The sequence below is a fragment of the Acipenser ruthenus genome, chromosome 28 (assembly GCF_902713425.1).
Source record: "Acipenser ruthenus chromosome 28, fAciRut3.2 maternal haplotype, whole genome shotgun sequence".
Classification (NCBI taxonomy): Eukaryota; Metazoa; Chordata; class Actinopteri; order Acipenseriformes; family Acipenseridae; genus Acipenser; species Acipenser ruthenus.
This window is the reverse complement of record NC_081216.1, coordinates 18,274,195-18,294,512: the sequence shown is the minus strand read 5'-3', so window position 1 is coordinate 18,294,512 and position 20,318 is coordinate 18,274,195. Positions and strand designations below refer to the sequence as shown.

The 20,318-nt window shown below is 37.8% G+C and overlaps 1 protein-coding gene across 1 annotated transcript in view; it reads right to left on the bottom strand.

The window, feature by feature from the left end:
* LOC117435003 (low-density lipoprotein receptor-related protein 5-like) overlaps nt 1–20,318 on the bottom strand; it is a 70,586-nt gene that overhangs the window by 24,674 nt on the left and 25,594 nt on the right. The window contains exons 4-7 of the mRNA XM_034057822.3: nt 15,940–16,136; nt 13,899–14,030; nt 9,558–9,954; nt 8,600–8,771 (exon numbers count right to left, since the gene is read on the bottom strand). Of these exons, the coding sequence (XP_033913713.3) occupies nt 8,600–8,771; nt 9,558–9,954; nt 13,899–14,030; nt 15,940–16,136 (898 nt within the window). The remainder of the gene's footprint in view (nt 1–8,599; nt 8,772–9,557; nt 9,955–13,898; nt 14,031–15,939; nt 16,137–20,318) is intronic.

Here is a 20,318-nt window from a genome sequence, read left to right as displayed (position 1 = left end):
GATTAGCTGTAGGCAAGCGCTCAGCAGTCAGGAAATTAAACAGACTGCTCTGCAAAACCAAGCAAGACTACTCTGCACAGTACATTTGTTGCAGTCACTGGATGTTGACCATCATATGTCAATCAATATGGTTTGCTTTTACTTTTTAATTGAAAATCTTGTTAAATTCCATGCAAAGCCGCTGGGACACATCAGTTATGGGTTTGTCTGTGCTTCCTCAGTCAAGGTCCACATCCAAAACTGCTTACACTTTGTCTATAAAAAGATTCTAAACTACTTAAATCAATTAATGCCATATAATATACATGTCATTGATGCCAGGTTTAAATGTTTTAAAAGGTGAAAGGTTTTGGCTAATGTGTTCTTCAATGTAAATCAGTCAAATGGAAATCATTACATTCTTGACCTCTTTAAAGAATACTCAGATTAGGGTTACAATATGATTCTGTGTAAACTAGAACTAGAAACGTGTACATGGAGTCATATGGTAACCATACCTCAGATACCTTAGTGTTTAAAGTCATGGATACAACGTATAATCGGACATTGTTCAGAAAGTCAAGCTGAATATACCTACAGTAGAATAATGTGTGTGGAACAATAGTAGGCTGGTATAAAAGGACAATAGTCAATCCTCATGCATTCTAAAGAGTTTAAAAACCGGAGTTTTGGACCTCAGCAAACCATTATATTAGGAAAATCCATACTTCCACTTAAAACGGATAGCAAAGTTGAAGCCAATGTTGGTTGAGCCATCACAATTCTAAATAAATACACACGTTTTCATCAGCTACAGCACCAGTCTAATTGCATTAGCATAATACGGCCATTACCACTAATGAGTTTTAAGTTCCAGAACATTGTATCCATTATGACCTGCACAGCACGTTACCGCTCAAATCTTTTGGCATACACGATGGAAAAAGTTGCTCAGAAAGCATTTCTTTCCACAGAGTATTTAAAAAAAATAAAATAAAAATAAAAATAAAAATAAAAAATAAAAAAAAAAGGTGTGCCAGGCGTTGCTCTCCAGCCCGTTTGCTGTTCCAGCTGCATCAGAGACTTTCCTTCAATATTAAAACTGAATCTGGCTTGGAGCAAACAATGTGGACCAGGTAATTTATGACCTGGCTGGTTCTACTGAATCATAAAAAAAGAAACCTGGGGGAATATATTTATCCCAAATCCGTTAAAAATAAATAAATAAATAAATAAATAAATAAATAAATAAATGCATGCGGTCAGTCTGTACTGCATGGTTGTAGTCCAATAACAATAGAGGTTCTTTAGAACATTCAAATCGCCAGCCAGGTTGACCAACGAAGAGGAAAACTGTCTCCCTTCCCCAATCCAAGAGCTGTGCTGCCTACTGGCCTCTGCAGCAGGATATACACAGCCAAACAGACATCAACAGTCGATTCACTTCCCACCAGGGACAATCACAGCCAATGGCAGCCATCACAGAATCACCATGGCCTAAACACAACATGGAATCTTTTTTTTTAGCTCAGTCTATTTTTGCACCAGACAGCAGCTATAATAAAAAAAAACTGTACTATTATGGTTTAGCTGTCTTGACACAAACCTAACATTATGACACAACAATAACATCTGGCAAAAAGTAGGGGAATCCTTGCATTGCTTACTAGTGTCAAGCTGTGATCTTGAGACCAGAGACCAATAAAAACAATACAATTAAAATTTTAAAAAAAGTGGAGCGTACTAACTTACAGATACGTCATTGGAAGGCTGCTAGTGTACCAAATCAACAAGGTAAAAACCATGTGATGTTTGCTAATGGGAGGTAGGAGAGTGGATTTCTGCTTGATCAACAGTTGAGAAACTGCTAGTAAAAAGACACCATAAAGCAAGCATCTGTGTGGTAGGCAGTAAAAGTTTACAGGAGGTGACAAGGAGTATTCAGTAGACCAGGTGTGCAATTAGTAATGGTTTGAGGTTGGGCTGGCTCAAACCCTCTCACATGGAAGTAGCACGGTCACAGCAGGCATAGAGAACTATCACGGCTTCAACCCTTAATGCAATCTCCCACCTGCCTATGGAAAATCCCTGGAAAATGACATTGAGAATACTCCCTGGGAACTACAATCTCGAGCAGAGGTACTGAAATAACACTACAGCATTCCAGGGTTGGGGTTAATTCCTGCTTTTCAATTCTAAATTTAAAATCAATTCCAAAGTCCCTGTTAATCAATTCCAACACATCATTGATCAAAATTGCAATTGGCAGTATTCTGTTAAAATGAGCTCACGGTGGCAACAAATTACTTCAGTCATAGTTAGTCAATTAAATTGGATTCAAAAAAAGAGCAGTTGAACAATCCTAACAATTATTATGCCTCTAAAATATCAATTCCTTTGAAGGAACTGGAACTGGGAATTAATTTTTAAAAGGAATTGCAAACAGGAATTGACTCCAACTTTGATTCCGAATAATAAAAGTCTGTGGAGAGGTAAAGGAACGATCCAGCCTAAATTGCTACTGGGAGAGCAGTTTCAAGATTTTACAATCTCTGTTTTCTAACCTTTCTGTGAAACCTGAATCTGAATGTATTCTCCCCGTAATGAAACCACTATACTGTATCCTGCAGGTGTTGTCTTAGTTAAGCCTGTTGAACCCTTTTCAACACGTGTTGCTGAGTGTAAATATGTTTTTTTTTTCATAATGTAGGGACTTTTCATTGCCTGCAGCAAGACAAGAACAATCGCTAGTGCCAACTTCACTCTCCAAATCTCTTCCAGCAATTAACTATTAAACCCTTAAGAGTATCAACAGCTCCATCTCAAAAGTAACCTCACTGGCAGGGTGTTCTTCAAATGGATCTCTCTTGTATAGAAAAGCGCACTCATTAAACAGGACATATTTGCCAGTCTTTGCCATGTCCCCAGACATAGTTAATCTGCGTGGCTTAACGATATTTTTTATCGGCTACATTAGGCCCAGGCATCTTTACCCAAGGCATGCCAGCTATCTGGCACTGCCTTAGCTCTCCAACTAACAGATTCATATGAGCAACAGGCTAAAGAGAGGTACAGGTTTAAATTCAATTCAACACCTTTAGTAAAATGTTCGAAGTAAGAAATAATAATAATAAAAAAGCTATACAATAACATTTAGTCACCCCTGTATCCATGGTACATAACAGCAGATGCAGAACACATTTCAAACTGTATTGGATTTGGACTTTAAAAATAATGGAAGAAGGGTAATGGAAAACAAAAGTCAATAAACAAGAGCACATGTTTTGCGTAGTGTTTGCGCCCATTATAAAACACAATTTCAGAATCAACGGAGCCTTTAAAACATTTTCAGAGTATTCTGTCCTTTTAGGGCTACTGATTTTCCACGATTGTGGAATCAAAGAATTGGGCATTGTGAACAGAATTAGGCATTTTGGGAATGGAATTTTGCAGTGTTGTGTTTTTCTCCTCGCAACTTTTTTTTTTGCACTACGTCCAGCCAAGTTGAGTTAATTCCTGACGTGACATTACTCGCGTGGCTCTGCTGAAACTCAACATGGCGACTGCACCAACAAAGAAAGAAAAAAATGCAATGTTTCAGCAAAAGACAGAGATAAAGCATTTTCTGATTATCTACATGAAGATGGTGGGATACTATTCTGCAAACGTTGCTTACAATCGATTGATCATGTACGAGTCATACCATTAAAGATCATATTGCCAGTCGTAAACACGTAGAGAACAAGAAAGCAAAAAAGACAGCAACAAAAAATGGCAAAGCACTGCATTCTTCTATGCTGAAAAACTTAGACCCAAACTAAATTAATTGTGTATTTCATTATTGTTTAGTTTCTTTCTTTTCACTACCAGCATTTAATAAAGCTATAATTAGCCATGTTAAACCATGATTGTTTCTTAATGAAATTATATTACCTGCTGATGAAGAATCGAGCTTTCTTGCTATACATTCCTTAAAAGGAAATTGCTTTACTGGCCGTGTTAAGTAAGTGAGCCGCTCTGAGCAGATCAGTGAAAGAGCATGCTCAGTTCCACTCCCTCTGAGCAGCTCAGAGCGCTGCAGAGCAGATTTCATCGGTGATCTGAGTGCGCGGAAACATTCTTGCTCTGAGCCGCTCAGTTACTTAACGCACCCACTGTGTAAAGGATGTAGTCACTACACTACGCACCATTTGTTTCACAAAGACATTCTGTCTGGAGACACACCTCTTTTTAAATTTTGCAAACAACAAGGCAGAAGTAGCAAAAGAAACAATTGGGAGTATTCATTATGCGTTTACATTAAAAGGGGCGCTATTTAAATTACAAATCGGGTGATACACAAGAGAACCTGTGTAGCAACGAGTCAGTCAACACCCCATTATCAAAGTGTTTTATCCTGGTTATTGTATAACAGTAAAACGCTAAACTTCATTTGAGGAGTACTGTAAATAGGATTACTCTCATACGACACTGCTGGACTGTTACTAAACAGTTTCATATTTTGTATTGTTATTGTAATGCCAGCAATAAGCTAAACAGGTATTTTCAAGACAGCTTAATTTGTAAACTGAACAACAGTGTTAGTGGAAGACTGTAAATATGATTCTCACAACAGTGCTGGACATGTTTGTTTTCTGAACTGTTGTAATATAATTCTTAGGTTTTTCTGCTTATTTTAATGCCAGCAACGAGCCAAATTATGTTTATAAACATTATGACATCTAAGGGTCTTTAGGTGCTTTACATATTATTACAGCAACAAGAGGTATGCTACCCTTTCCCTGCATTGTAATATTTATTCATTTATTTATTTTAAACTATATTTATATTCAAATACCATGTTTAATTATCAAAAAATGGTTTAAAAAAAAAAGAAAAAAAAGTGGGGGAAAAAACAGAATTGGTCATTTTTGAAAAAAGGAATTTGCTATTCCCCAGAATGGAAAATCAGTATCCTTATTTTACTTGCCTAAATAAAAACAAAAAAAAAATCATAAAAAAGAACCACCTGCCAGTCAATGGGGGTTTTCAACATTGCAAACATTGCAAACAGCACATCAGTCAGACAAATTATCAAGAGAATGTGAACATTAGGAACCCGGTTTGTCGGTAACATCAGATGATATTCACAATCAGGAGAATCTGATCCCCTCAAAAACAAATCTCACAAATCCCGTTCTGTTAAAGAAAACCAGAAAACCTGAGTGCCAATAATTTAGCCTTCTTTCAGAAGTACAGAACCAGAGATGAAAGGGAGCCGACTCTTGGAAGCGATTCAAGACCAAGCTTTCAGCGGCAATGTAAAGAAGGAGCGAAGGCCGCGAAACCACAATCAGCATTTCAAGAAAAAAAAAAGAAATAATGAAAGAAAAGGAAACAAGAATTTTTGGTAGCACCCTGCAAAAGTCTATTGGTTCCCTATTGCCTAAAAAGAAAAACTCAAGTTAAAAGAATGACAGTATACTACAATTAAAAGGGAGAAAGGAATGAAGGGGAGATGTATTTTCTAAAGTAATTCAGTTCTCCACAAGGAAAAATGTTCCTTTCAGAAATCTCCTGTCACTAGTACAGGGAGCGCGCCACAGAAAAGAAATCTGGGAAGAGAACTGCGCTGCTCCCTGCCTTCTATTTACATCCATTCAGCCAGTGAATAGGCACATTCCAAATGCCAGAAGGCATATTCAAAACCTTTCATTCCACAGACCTGAAGTTTGTTTCATCTCAAAGTCTGGCACCACCAAAAAAAAAAAGCTAGCAAGCAGTATTTTTTCTTCTTTTACAAACAAAGTTATTTATTTATTTATTCAAACTTAAGAAATCTGAAAGAAAAGCCTCATTATGCAAAATAAAGCCTTTAAAAAAAATGCAATGAGAAATTACTGATGCCTTTAAAATGTCAGCGTTGTCGCACATTAGCACTTCAACCGGTTTCTTCCAAATGGGTTTTCAGAAGAAAGGATAAAGTCCCATTAGGTGACTTTGAAGAACCCTTCTGAAAAGCAGCACAGAAAAATGCTTGTCAAATGCTTTTTTGGGACTGAGAGCCACTCCTGCCAATGAAGTGTGCATCTGGCTGTGGGGTTCTCCTGAAATAACCAGGCCCCCATTATGACTTCATTGTTGTATTAAAGAAGAGGTCAGCCCTAGTTTAGAAAAAAGACGACTTCCTTTCCCACAGGACCCCATTGGTCAATCACAGCTCTGAAAGAAGGACCTCCTAGTCGATGCCTCTGACTGAGTAGTTGTGTCACTGGGTCTTAAAAAAGGCCTATAGAAAAACACTATAGCATTTTTGTATGCAATTATATACATTCTCAACCCCCCAAAAAAGAGAAAAAAGGCAAACACATTCACTTTAACAGCAGAACAAATCATTTCTGATACACTTACAGGGATGCACGTTCAAAGAACCTTTAAAGAAAAGGATCTTCAGGGTTCCCAGTGCATAATCAAATTGCTCCAGCTGTTACCTGATATGTTTGTAGCTAAACTATGTAAATGTCTAACTTGCATTGATAAAACAATGGGATAAGTTCAATATTAAAGTTTCCAGCTTTTTTCTGCATCAATTACATATTTCAAGTCTTAAAACCTTATTGAAAACAAACAAAACCTGCTTGCAAGAAGTCGTATCTGGACCATTCGAGTTGGTCAGGACTGAATGCCACAAAATTATTAGAAAAAAGAAAGATTAGAAACCCTGCACGTGGAAGCGACTGGCCTCTACTTTGGTCTCTGCTGGAAACCCATAATCCCCTTTGATCTAGTTTTATTCATGAGGGTGAAGAAAAAAAAGTTTGCAATTCCATAATAAAAATCTGTGATTATTATCCTTATACTCAACTCCATCCACACGCAATTTTCTTTTCCTTTAAAAAAGGTACATTTTTTCCCCCCCTCGCTCCACTGTGCCAAACAAGTAAGTGTTTTCAAAAGCTGGGAACAATGTTACCAGGGGGTGCCAAAACTGCAGGGAAAGCCCTACAGACTGCTGTCACGCAAGGTTTGACAAGCCCTGCCAAATGGTTTCTTCAGCGTGTAAACTCTTAGGAAAGTGACTGGGTCCTTTGTGCTGCAGCTGAACGGTGCAGATGGGAAGGTCTCAATGGGGAAAAACTAACTGCTGCTCTCACCGCATGAAACTTCATACACCCTCCACAAACACACAAGCAATCAGCATAGCATTACATACCAGCTAAAGCTGTGCTTTTTACATTCAGAATGGGATCTCCCCTCACGTATATCCTTGACAGCTAGACGAACATATTTATAAAGCACATGTGAATGCATGCATGCGTGTATGTGTGTTATTAGTATTATATTTCAGGCCTCCATTTTGTTGGTGTACAAACCTATTAAAATACGTTTTGATATTTCAAGCTAAATTAAAATATTACTCAATCTTTTTTCACAAAAACAAGAGATTCAGGATCATGCATGCATTACATTGCAAAACAGTATTTGTTTTGGCATTTTGAAGATTTTGTTGAAAATTGGATTGATTTGTTTAGTTTTTACACAATTTGTATTTTTTATTTAATATTAGATTGTATCTTGCATTAGGTGGAACAATAAACATCTCTTCCAAAATAGTGTAAAACTACTGGATGAATTGCATACAACAACAAAAAATAATATTTTAGGTGTGCATGGAAAGGGTTGAACAAAATACAGTTTGTTTGGCAAACAGCATCATTATCTAATGTTTATACAACAGTCCTGGCCGAACATGTAACTAAATGCTAATACGTCTGTCAAGGTATTCAAATATTCCCTAACCTGTTTGTACAAGCCGTCTAATTAACACAAAATACAACCAAAAAGTAGAACATGAGCAATCAGGGAAGAAACTAAAATCCCCACTGAAATTGATTAACTTCGCTGGTTTGATCAGAATACATTGCTACCCTTTCCTTACATTGCTCAAGTTACTGTGCCAAAGGTTTAGGTCAGGCACAAGGAGTGAGGATGGAAATGGTTATCCAACTGTATGCAGTGTATTCAAACAAACAACTTTGACTGAAACTCCCAATAAACCTACCCACATTCAAACATACGATGACATGAACAATGTGACAAGAAGACTGAGTGAGGGGTGGGCTTGGAAAAATAAATAAAAAGTTTCCTGTAACCAATCATAGTTAAGGAGAACTGAGACCATTAAACCGTCTTCTGAGTGTTTCAGTAGGAAAGGTGAAAGTGGAAACTCAAACTATCATTGAATTCAGATTCGCTGCCAATGATTAGTATTGTTTGATAAAAACAAAACAAAAAAAAAAACATTCCAGAATTGTGTCATCCATAAAATAGCTTATTCATTCTGTCCACAGTTTAAGACAAACCTGTTTTCCCAAAACGTACATTACATAAAATCAAACATTCCCTAAACTCTGGTACCATTTGGACAATATCCACCTCAAACCTGTTTACAGAGGCCGGTGGAAATGTGTCACGGGGCCAGTATGCTTCTTTCCACATACTCAAGGTGATGTCATTCAATCCAAAACAAAGTGCACATGATTATTCTGAATGAAGACAGCAAGCCACGACAAAACTTCCAACAATGCAATTCCAGCAAGAGGAGTACCCATGCCTGGCACTACATTTCATTTCCACATACCTCAATTTTGTCTGTTTTGGCATCTCCCCAGTACAGCTTCCCTGCTGCATAGTCTATTGCTAACCCGTTTGGCCAACCCAAAGAGTTATTCAGAAGGACAAGGCGGTCACTGCCGTCCAAGTTGGCACGCTCAATCTTTGGTTTTTCGCCCCAGTCGGTCCAATACATGTATCTATGCATAAATACAAAAAAACAAAGATAAATACCTAAATAAATAAAAAGTAATTTAATAAAAACTTAAAAACAATGCTTATTGTTATAATTATTCCAGCTTTAGAATAAGATAGCACTGCACAAGGAGAATGCTGACTATATCAGCAAGCAATCAAATGACTATAGACCCTATAATTAAGGCTTGGATCACATTTTTCTTTTACAGAAACAAACTGTAGTGAGTTAGTGACAGCTGGGATAAATGTGCTCTAAAAAGTATTTTAGCTTCATTGCTTGCACCAGGTTTTCTGATCGGAGTCTGCTTGAATAAGACCAGGCATGTCTTATTTTAGTAAAATTGGTGTAAATCATATAAACAAGTTGGATTTGTTCCACACTGTAAACCTGTAAAGCAAATTGATTAAAGAGGTTGTGAACAAAATAATTCCATAAATGTCACATGTCCTGCACTTCCATTCACTAGATTGGTCTCTGATGTGCAGTTGCGAAAGAATCACATGTTCTAGCACACATGCATTTCCAACATTATAAGCTGATTTACATTTAAAAAAAGGTCTCAGTTTTCTTGCCTTGTTCTCAGGAAGTCTGTTACTGTTTCACTTCCTGGGTCAAAAATAAATGTTTGCTATTATTTCTTTCAAAACTGCCCATGTGAGGCCTCTATTGTGAATGGAAGTGAAGCGAAAGGCAAGATTAATGAAATTATTTTGTTGGGTACAACCACTGTAAGCATTTAGTACAGAATAAACTTGAAGCAGGAGGGAGCAGCCTGCTCTATACATACCCGCGGATAGGATCCAGTACGATGGCTCTTGGCTCGTCTAAATTTTCCGATATGAGGATTCTCCTGGACGTGCCATTTAGTCTCGTCACCTCGATGCGATCGGTCCCAGTGTCAGTCCAGTAAAGGTTTCGGGCTACCCAGTCCACTGCTATCCCATCAGGGTGGTTCACTTCAGTGGTGAGCAGGGTCTCAGCCCCAGTGCCATCGATGAGTGATCTGCGGATTGCTTTGACCTCGTCATCGGTCCAGTACACATAACCCTCCACTGGATCATAGTCAATAGCGATGGCATGCCGGATATCATCAATCTGCAGCACAATGTCTGTGAAGTCAGGCAAATCAAGAGAGATACGCCGCAAGTCTGTTCTTCTAGCTAGCAATAATACTTCTTCAGCGCCTAAAGAAAAAAAAGAAAGGGAGAAATCTGGCTTAGATCTCACATATGAAATTGGTTTTGCGGTCACAAAAAAAACACCACACAAGTTCACCACAATTGAAAATGCCCATCTTCACAGTGAGGCAAGGAAAAAAAAAAAAAAAAAAACAGGCAAAGGATTTGATCGGCATGGAGACCGACCTACTCTCTCACCCACAAAGACAAAGGGTGGTCCCTTCAAGGCAGGCTTGAGGCATGTTGAGAAACTCCAGATTCAGCATATTCTTCTTTATCTGACAGATTGTTAAGACTACTAGTTTTCTGTAGCGATCAAGCTTTTCAACTTTAATTTGAAATTCAAGTTGGCAATATTTGTGCACAGTGTTATGGTATGAGAGGCATGTGTTAGGACACTTTATTGTTTAATAAGAATACATTTAAAAAAAAACTGTTGGTAAGATAGGGCAATAGTAAAGTGAAGAACATATACAAAGTCTAAACAGAGTACAAGAATAAACATTATGTTTAAAAACACTTTAAAAAAAGTTTGTTTTCTAAAATGGTAACTAGAACTTAAAATAACAAAATACCACTACATAAACAAATCAAGCAGAGAAATGTCAATCCACTAATTCTTTACACAGCAATACATTGAACGACATGGTCATTTCTTTCAAACAAGAACGCCTTAACAAATTGAAGAGTGGTCCATGCAGAATTACCATATTTACATTTTTATTTCAACCAAAACGCACAGAGGCAATTAAATCACAGCCTGGTTTTAAAATTTTCGCTTTAGCCATTCATGCTTCAGTGCTAAAAACCTCAGTTGGGTTCTGTTTATATAATGAACTCCAAATCAGAAGTGACAGGGGAGAAGCAGACTTTTTAAAACCTTCCTTTTGACCCACTTCACATTTGACAAGTGACAAGAAGTCTATAATAGGGCAACAAATGCTCCAATGTATCCACCCAACCCAAACAAATGAAGATTGCTACCATTGCACAGTCTAATCCTTGCCAGGACTTCATGCTATTCCTTTCCCATCTGTATGTCTGCTAATCAGCTTGACACAATGAGACATTGTTTTAAATTCAGTTTCATTGTCAACGCTGCTGGTTAGCCTCTTAATCCTTGCAAACCATTTCCAATACTTAAATCTTATTCTGTGCAGCTTGTCTGTTTCATTTCATCATGAAAACATGTACATGCTGAACAAGATTCAAACCAAGTTGGCCAGTGTTGCCTTTGTTTTTTCTGTTTTTTTTAGTCCCTCAAAAACAAGATGTTTTCAAAGAACAAACAGACGATACTGAGAGCGAGACTTAAACCAAACGTTCTGGTCATTTAATGATTTGAAACGTACATTTCAAGCAGTTGAAGGCTGACGTATAAAAACATTGCTATGCCTTGAAGTTACTGTACAAAATGCCCAATCAGAATTCAATGTAACACTGGAAGAAACTAAGTCAAGTAGACAAACATTTACAATAGAGCCTTCTTCACTGCACTGTAGGTTTGTTGTATTTTACAATGATTAACTGATTTTAACCACAAAAAACATGTAAAACAAAAAGACTAAAGGTTTATTTCTGCTTAAACATTTGAGGGGATGGCCGGGACCAGATTTGAAGATAATTGGTTTGCTCTAAAGCAAATGGATGACCCGGGAAAAGGTCAGTCCCCTTTCCTCCCCCTCAATGACCCAACATCGAACAACTATTGGAACATACCTAGGGACTGGACATACCCTGTTCATCAGGACCACTTTGTGTGCTTTAAAAAACCAACAGAACGTGCCATTGTTTTCACAAGTGGTTTTATGTACTCCTGGGATCCTGGAAAATCTGCATTTACTAGCACTTTGTGAACAGTTCCATTGCCTCACAGGCTCTAAACACACTCCCCATCTATCATAAATACAGAAAATCTGGGAACCTGTGCATTTCTCAGGGCAGCATGCTAGCTGGTTTATACCGGTTTATGTGCCAAGACTGCCCCTGTTCTGTATTTAACAGTGCTGTGGTGTTATTTTTATTCAAATCTTAAATGACCCATATAGGAAAGTTAGGCATGAGTTCGGAGTTGGCCAACACTTCCAGCTAAAGAGGAGAAAGATATTTATGTCCTGACACTATTCGTTATGGGACAGACAATAGCTGAATTGTACGCCTTGAAGCTGAAACTTATTTTGCATGGAACACATGTAGAACCTTTTTAAAAGTTTAAAGCTGTGTCAACCACAAGATCATGTATTATTGGCGTAACAAAGCAGCATTGACTTCACACCAAAAATAAAGAACCTTGTGTTCAGTGAAAGAAAACATTTTAAATTGCAGAATAGACGACCCAGACACTTTCTGTAAAACTTTGTCTCACTGAAAGGTATGTCTGGCTGCTTTTCAATGTTGTAGTTTTGATCAAATCCTAAACACAAACTGTGGGACTGTTTACTAACTTCGATTAAGATGAACCAAACTCAAAGTAATCCAGGCTTGAATATAAACAAGTATTTCACAACAGCATGCATGGCATTTGGATAGAATTACATGTCAGTTTTGTGGGAAAGTCATATGCCATTATTTGACTTGCTTGTAAAGGTCTATAAACTGTACAAAAGACCTCTGCTAAAACGAGTTTATTTGAGAAACACAAGGAAAACAAATTTAAAAAGAGACACCTCTCTGTACTGAAGTGATTTAAAACACTACAGTCAGACTGTTAGATTCATTCATGGATACCCAAGAGAGACTTTGTACTATTGTTTTGTCATTATGGATGTACTATAATATTCACCAACATGGAAAATGTGGTGCTAGTTGGACTAAGAAACTATGGCTGGTATTCAATTAAAATTCTGGCTGCATACATTTCCAAACAGCAACTTTAAAAACTGTAATGCTTTTAGGAATTTGTGTACAACATCAAAACTAGCCATGCACCCAGTTGTGGGCAACTACATTCAATTAAGCATATTATTTAAATGCTCAGGGGCCAGAAGTCTGACTTTACATAAATGGTTCATCCCTTATAGCTGCAAGAACAACTCCTATTAGTAAACCTACAGACTCAGTGTGATCAGTTCAGAGCACATATACCAGGGCCCTGATTGTTCAAACAACATCTATCTAAACAAGAGTAGGTTTGAAACCCAGGGCTGGTGCAAGTTTCAAACTCTGAACAGAATGCCTTCATTTTTTTCTTTTTATGTTGTACTGTGGCAATGTGCCCCGCCCGTGTGCATTTGTGTGTTATGTGTTGTATGTCGCGTGTGTAAATGTTGGTGTATAGTCATTGGTACACGGGATATAAACGGGTCTGTGTTTCACATATATTTAAAAATTTAGATTTGTATTTAGGCATGAGGATGGCACAAATCACTTCACGTGCATTTAAAGTATGTAATATGTGAGCACGGGGTTGCACGTAATTCATTCACGTGCTGGGATTCAAGTGAATAATTAATTAGTAATTGAATCCCAGCACAACAGTATATATAGACACATTTTCATTCACTCGGGGTTTGGGTGAGTGGAGAGAGAGAAAGAAAGAAAGAAAGAAAGAAAGAAAGAAAGAAAGAAAGAAACATTTGTTTTGCTTCACTCACCGTTTGTCTGTCTGTTTACTGTTTTAGTCCGTTTTTGTTCGTCTATTTATTTTGGCCTCAAGCGCCGTGTCCTGTTTGTGTTCTGTTTAAACCTTTTATTTTGTTAATAAATGCCGAGTGCTACCATTTGCTTCTCATCACCACCGTCTGTCTGTGTATTCCTTTCTGGTCTGACGCCACCCACTCCAGCCGTCTTTGTGACATGTACTAAGATCAAGCAGCTAGATGCAGCGGCATCCTTATTACATTTTTTCCTATAACAGCAAATGTTTGTAAAGCATCCTCTAGCGTCAGCTACAATCTCAGATACACGTCACAAGTCTTCTTATTTGCAACTTAAAGTCTCCAAGAAGTTACCTGGTTTGCAGGTCCTGCCATCTTCTTGAAGCTGGACACCAGTAGGACAAGCACAGCTGTAAAAAGGCTCTCTTGGGGACAGGAGGCATAAGTGGGTGCAGCCTCCATTGTTTTCATCGCAGGGGGTTCGAACTACAGGGGGAAGAAAATACATATTATAAAAATCACCACATCGGTACCATTTTTCAAAATCGTTGAAAACAGTCAACATCTAACTGAACTTTAAATTGGTTAAGGAGTATGACCATATGTACGAAGGGCATTATTTTTTCTCTCTCATTTTTTATTCAAGAACAATTGATTTATTATGCTTGTCATTTTCAGCTTTGAGCTTTTGTTTTGATCTCCAGACACGATAGATTTAAGAGAGAACAAAAAATAAAGCTTAGCTATAGAAAAATCAGTCCAAGAATATGGAAGGTATTTGAGCAAACGCCAATAGGTAATATTATTTCCTCATGTAGCTCATTTTCATTGCAACTAACTCAAAAAACAATGCCAACCAAAGTAGGGCAGAAAGAACTGTAGGAGGCCTTTGGAAGGAATAGGCCTCTTTACCTGACCGCGGGTTTGGTTCTTTGCACTGGAATTACCATCTCACCCATTTTGTTTACCTTCATGAAACCTGTGTTGTTAGGTTCTTTTAAGTGCAAACCATCTTGAAGACAGCTGAGCTAAAGCTAGGCCATCGATCTTGTGCTTAAATCAACAAGAGCTTGCAAAGGAATTGCAGCCCTCTTACGAATGGGGCCCAGTGGCACTCTCCCATGGTGATAAACACACAAGCCATTCTGATATTTACTTGCTGCCAACAGGGTCAGCTTGTCATTGCCTCAGAGTTCACTCAGAATGCTCCACTCCATAACCCCCTATTTTCTTAAGACTATAAGGAAGGGCGATTCTTTTATAAAACTTTCATTCATAAATACCTTTAAAAAAAAAAAATCAGCCCCCACACCATTTCTCTATTGTATGGCGGCATTCAAATCAAATCATGGTTATCAGTTACATCTGGTATTCAAACATTTAAAAAAAAAGATAACATTACTGCTGAGTTGTTGCTGCTGATCGAGTAAAGGAAACTGGGAAGGGTTGGCCCTGAAAAGATTATCCAGCCTCTGTTGTAAACAAATCTGATCTGTATTCTTAACTTAGGTCTGATTTTCAAAGCTTAGGAACTTACGCTGAGTAAATCTCCATTGCTACAGCTGTAAAACTGATATAATAAAAAAATACTTCAATGAGAATAACAGAGCATTATTTAATGGTTGAAAAGGCAAATGTATTTATTTGGTTTAATTAAAAGGTTTGGAAAATAGTAAGACCTGGAATTGAAGTTTGCCCAACCCTGCAGTAGACCCTACCCCACAAACAAACACCACACAACAAAGCTGTTGAAAGCCTTCAGTCTCTCCTGGATTACTGATATTTGAGACCCGCAATGCTTAAATGAGAAAACAAGCAAACCCTAACAGACTAGGAGTGCATCACTCACTGGTAATGACAGCCCAGATAATCATTGCATTTGTGCTCGGTTGTCAAATGGAAAATAGCTTAAACTCTTTTCCATTTCATAGAACACACCAGGGACCTTTATACCTCTACCACAGTCTACCACACTTACTGAGTGTGTGTGTATATTCACTACTAGTCCTCCCATAGCAGTTCAGTTAAGCTACAGGGTGAATCCAGAATCCATGAGTAGAGAAAAATCTTCAGTGGCTATAATCAAAGACTGAGTCCAGGGTTTTATTTTACTAGCCAGTGAAACTGTTGTCTCCAAGTACACTAGATGCATTCTCTAGTTAGATATTATGACTCCGGTCTTCCCTATTTGCATGTCCTGTTAAGTGTCGCTTATAGTTCAACCTGAAATCAGGCACTTGGCGACGGGTTGCTGTGGATGCCTTTGTGACATCCCTGTATATCAAAAGTGTACTGTGTCCTATATATCACAGCTTATATGGAATCATAAGGAGTCAATGGCAATGCCACTCTTATGAACACTGTATAGCAAATATTAAGAAACCTGTCAACTTACTGTCGGGCTGCCTCTCTTGGCCCAGGACCTGGATGTCCATCGGAGAATAAATGCCATTGAGAATTTCCTTCTTCTTCTCCCCGGTTTTCTTGTCACAGGCGTGTATCGAGCGGGTCTGCCAGTCTGTCCAGTACAGAGTCTCCCCGGATAGAGTCAGTGCGAACGGGTGTGTCAACGTGCCTTCAACCACCGTTTGCCTGTTCAAAAGAACATTGGGGTCTACGTTAACGATCTAAACAGGCTAATCAAAATACCGCCAACCTTTAAATCAATGCAAATCTTTCTGGTAGATAAAACTTTGCATTTATATTAATGAACTGGGCATGGGGCAGTTTACTGTCACTTCTTCCAAACCAGGCTAAATACTTCAATTTGTAATCCATCAGTGCAGTGGTACTGTATTACCGAGGCACAATGACTGGATAGGATATTTTCTCTTAATTTTAACTGTGAAAAATATGTACTTACATTTTATATACTTGTTGCAGGGCATTCATTTGTACACAAGGACCTTTTTATTTTATTGTGTTACATGTTCCCATGTGTTGCTACAACTGTTTACATAAGGTGTGTGTATTGTTTTATTTTTTACATTTTGACCTTTTTTCAACTTTTAAATTGCATTCCCTGCCTCAAGATGGCTCCTGCTCACATATGTAACTGAGATGAATTTACCAGTAAGCAGGAGGGTGATGGGAAATAGTTCTGAGAGGTCCATGCAGGTACATGTGAAGCCATCTTGAGGCAGGGAATGCAAATTCAAAGTTTAAAAAAGTGGTCAAAATGTAAAAAAATAAAAATAATAATAATAATTTAAAAAATACACACACACACACCTTACGTAAACAGTTGTAGCAACACATGGGAGCATGTAACACAATAAAATAAAAAGGTCCTTATGTACCCTTTAAACTGTATGTTAAACATTTTCCCACAAGCAAATACTTTTTATATATATATATATATATATATATATATATATATATATATATATATATATATATATATATATATATATATATATATATATATATATTAAATTCCCTAAAAAAATAACTTTTTTTTTAAAAAGACACACATCTGGATTCAGCCTACACAAAGGAAATAAATCAATGGAACTTGACACATTTTTACCAATTCTGTAGATGCTTTACTTATATATAATGTATAATGTACAAATTCATTTTTTTATTGTTATTTTACCTTGGTATTGGAGAACAGAAAAAAAGTAAAAATGTACTGCTTTTTTACAAAAGGAAATTAAAAACAAAATCAGGCTGTCACCATCTGTTTCAAGCATTAAGAGTCAACAGTTTCCCAGTGCTGAAAATAAAGATGGACTGTTTGTATGAAACAAGAAACTAACTTGCTGACTGAAGACTATCAATCTGGAAGCCAAAATACAGCAAAAACACAAAATGCACAGAAACAGAATAGAAAGCATTTGGTTAACCAAAACGTGGGGCACTTAGTTGAGAATTGCTGAACAAATACATGTATAAAAACAGCATGGTACCACCGACACAGGCTTCCAAACAGATTTTCATTCATGTTTTGTTTCACAGACCAGGGGCTATAACCTTCCAATGCTGTGTATTGCACTGGCATATGCTAGATAATGTATCCATTTGGAAAGTATTTTACTTTTTTAATGACTTCAGTTACACAATGCTTTGCATTATTTCCCAGTGAAACGCGGTAGCATGGACACATGCTTCTGAACAGATGTGTTGCTTCACACAGACCAAGCACAGTGGTCCTTTTACTGCTCAAGCTTAACAAAAATATCCGCAAGTGTTTTGGGTTTGTTTTCACTCAAATATATCTCCACTATATAGACACGTTTTATCCTTGTAAAATAATCTGATTTATTTTAATAAACATCAGGTCTGCTTTATTTTTCTTACTCCTGTATTTAAAATTTAGAATTTTTCACACTTGTACTTTGTGTACAAAATATTATAAATAGAAAGTGAAATGGAAAAAAACAGATTGTGTTGAACTAGACAAGGAGTTTATGTCACTGTAAAACCTGGACCAGCATGCTTTGCTTGTTGTTCAGCCCCGGTTCAGCCCCGGTTTCAGGGTGGTTCATGTTTATCGGTTACATCTGGTATTCAAACATTTAAAAGATAACATTACTGCTGCCTTGTCACTGCTGATAGAGTAAAGGACACTGGGATGGGCTGGCCCTGAGGAGGTTTACAGATTCTCCAGCCCTTATCTGTAGTTGTAAACAGTGGTATTTATATAGTTCAATTAAACAGTTCAGAACATGGTAAGACCTGGAATGGGGCAACCGACTTTGCCCAACCCTGTAAAAGACAAACACATTCCATCTTGTTCAATAGACCAATAAAAGTAAAAAGTGCATGGAAATGATTCTGCAAAACTTAATTTGCACAAATGCATCGAGCCCTGTGTCTTCAAACCGGCTGCAACACGTAATCACTAGCATCTAGCATGCTCACTTACAGATGTTGTCTTCAAAAGCAGTGATGTAATTGTGTATGTAAGATAATTACAGTGGAATCCCTTCATTATGACCACCAAAGGGAGGTCAGAGTGGAAGAAACAAAGTTAAGTAAACAAACTGTTCCGATAATGCCTTCATCGGTCAACACTCAGTTGATGAAGGCAATACTGGCATAAAGTGCTTCTCTACTTGACAGCACTATCACCAACGAGGACGGTAACATTGCAGTTCTATGAATTTTATTTTTTTTAAACATTTTAGGTTTTGTATTCTTCTACTGGGGAAAAGTAGCTATCCTTGTGGCGTGTTGGGATGTTGCTTCCATCTTCTGGTGATGAGGGCTCAGGCAGGTTGTCAGGTTTTTACCCAAATGGTTATTACGTAAACCAGATCTTTGTACAGCCATCATTTCTTAGTTTGACCACCAAAGATTTATACAGACACTGTATAGAGTTCCTGTTTATATGAATTCCGTACGTAAATGGGTGTCTTTTTCATTTTCTTATTAGTTTCAGTGCTTTTTTTTTTTTTTTTTTTTTTTTTTTAGTTATTTTTGAGTTTGGTGTAAACCGTTTTTTTCGGTGCCTTTGCTTTTTATAAAACTATGAAATTATTGTTTTCGATGAAGGCCTTTTCACTCCAAGCGTCCGTCGGATTTGTCAAGTTGTTTTCATACCAAAGGCGTCAACCAATCTGAAGCCCTGTCACTGAACTCAACATTTCCCTTAAAAGTACATAGTTATATCTGTATGTCTTTAAGTAAGTAATGTAAATATTGTAATGTAAATATTATTACTACTAAAACAAAATAATAAAGTTCTGTGTGGGAATATGTTATAAATATTTAGTGTACATACATTTGGTTAGCATGCCATTTCGAGTGTGTACATCTTCACTGTTGAAAGTTAAGTGCCTTCCCAACTGAGTAACCATTTCCATTGTTTTTCGGCTATACACCGATTTCATTTCTTTTTTTTGTATCTGGGGTGTTTTGTTGTTTGTCGGTTAAAACCGAAAATCAGAAGCCCTAATTATAAACCAGATATTTAATTAACAAACACACATTAAATGATTCATGCTTATATGAACAGTTAGATACTGACATCTACAGTGCATCATTTCTTTTTTTTTTTTTTTATTTAGTCGTTGCCAATTATTTTTTATTATTTTCTCCCAATTTGGAATGGCCAATTATTTTATTACGGTCGGCTCACCACTACCACCCCTGCGCTGACTCGGGAGGGCGAAGATGAACACACGCTGTCCTCCGAAGCGCGTGCCGTCAAGCCGACTGCTTTTTTTCACACTGCAGACTCACCATGCAGCCACCCAAGAGCTACAGCGTCGGAGGACAACGCAGCTCTCGGGCAGCTTACAGGCAAGCCTGCAGGCGCCTGGCCAGACTACAGGGGTCGCTGGTGCACGGTGAACCGAGGACACCCTGACCGACCTAACCCTCCCTCCCCCCGGGCGACGCTCGGCCAATTGTGTGCTGCCCCTTGGAAGCTCCCGTCCTCAATCGGCAAAGGAATAGCCTGGATTCGAACTCGCGACTTGCAGGCTATAGAGCGCATCCTGCACTCACATGGAGCGCCTTTACTGGATGCGCCACTCGGGAGCCTGCATCATTTCTATTACTTGTTCACAAGGCCAAAAACCAAGCCATTGTCTCTGGTAGCAATTATGTTTTCACACTTTTTCAATTACCACATTTTGGAGCCGAAATACTAAATGCAACACAATTCTGTAGAAATGTGTTCTAACCATTATTAATATGTCGGTAACAAACTCCTGCTTTTGCCATTTGTTATGCTTGGCTTTAGGACTCAATAAATCTCACGTGAGAAATCTGAAGGAAGGTGCTCCGAAGGATTATGTGATCTGTTATCAAAATGTACACCAA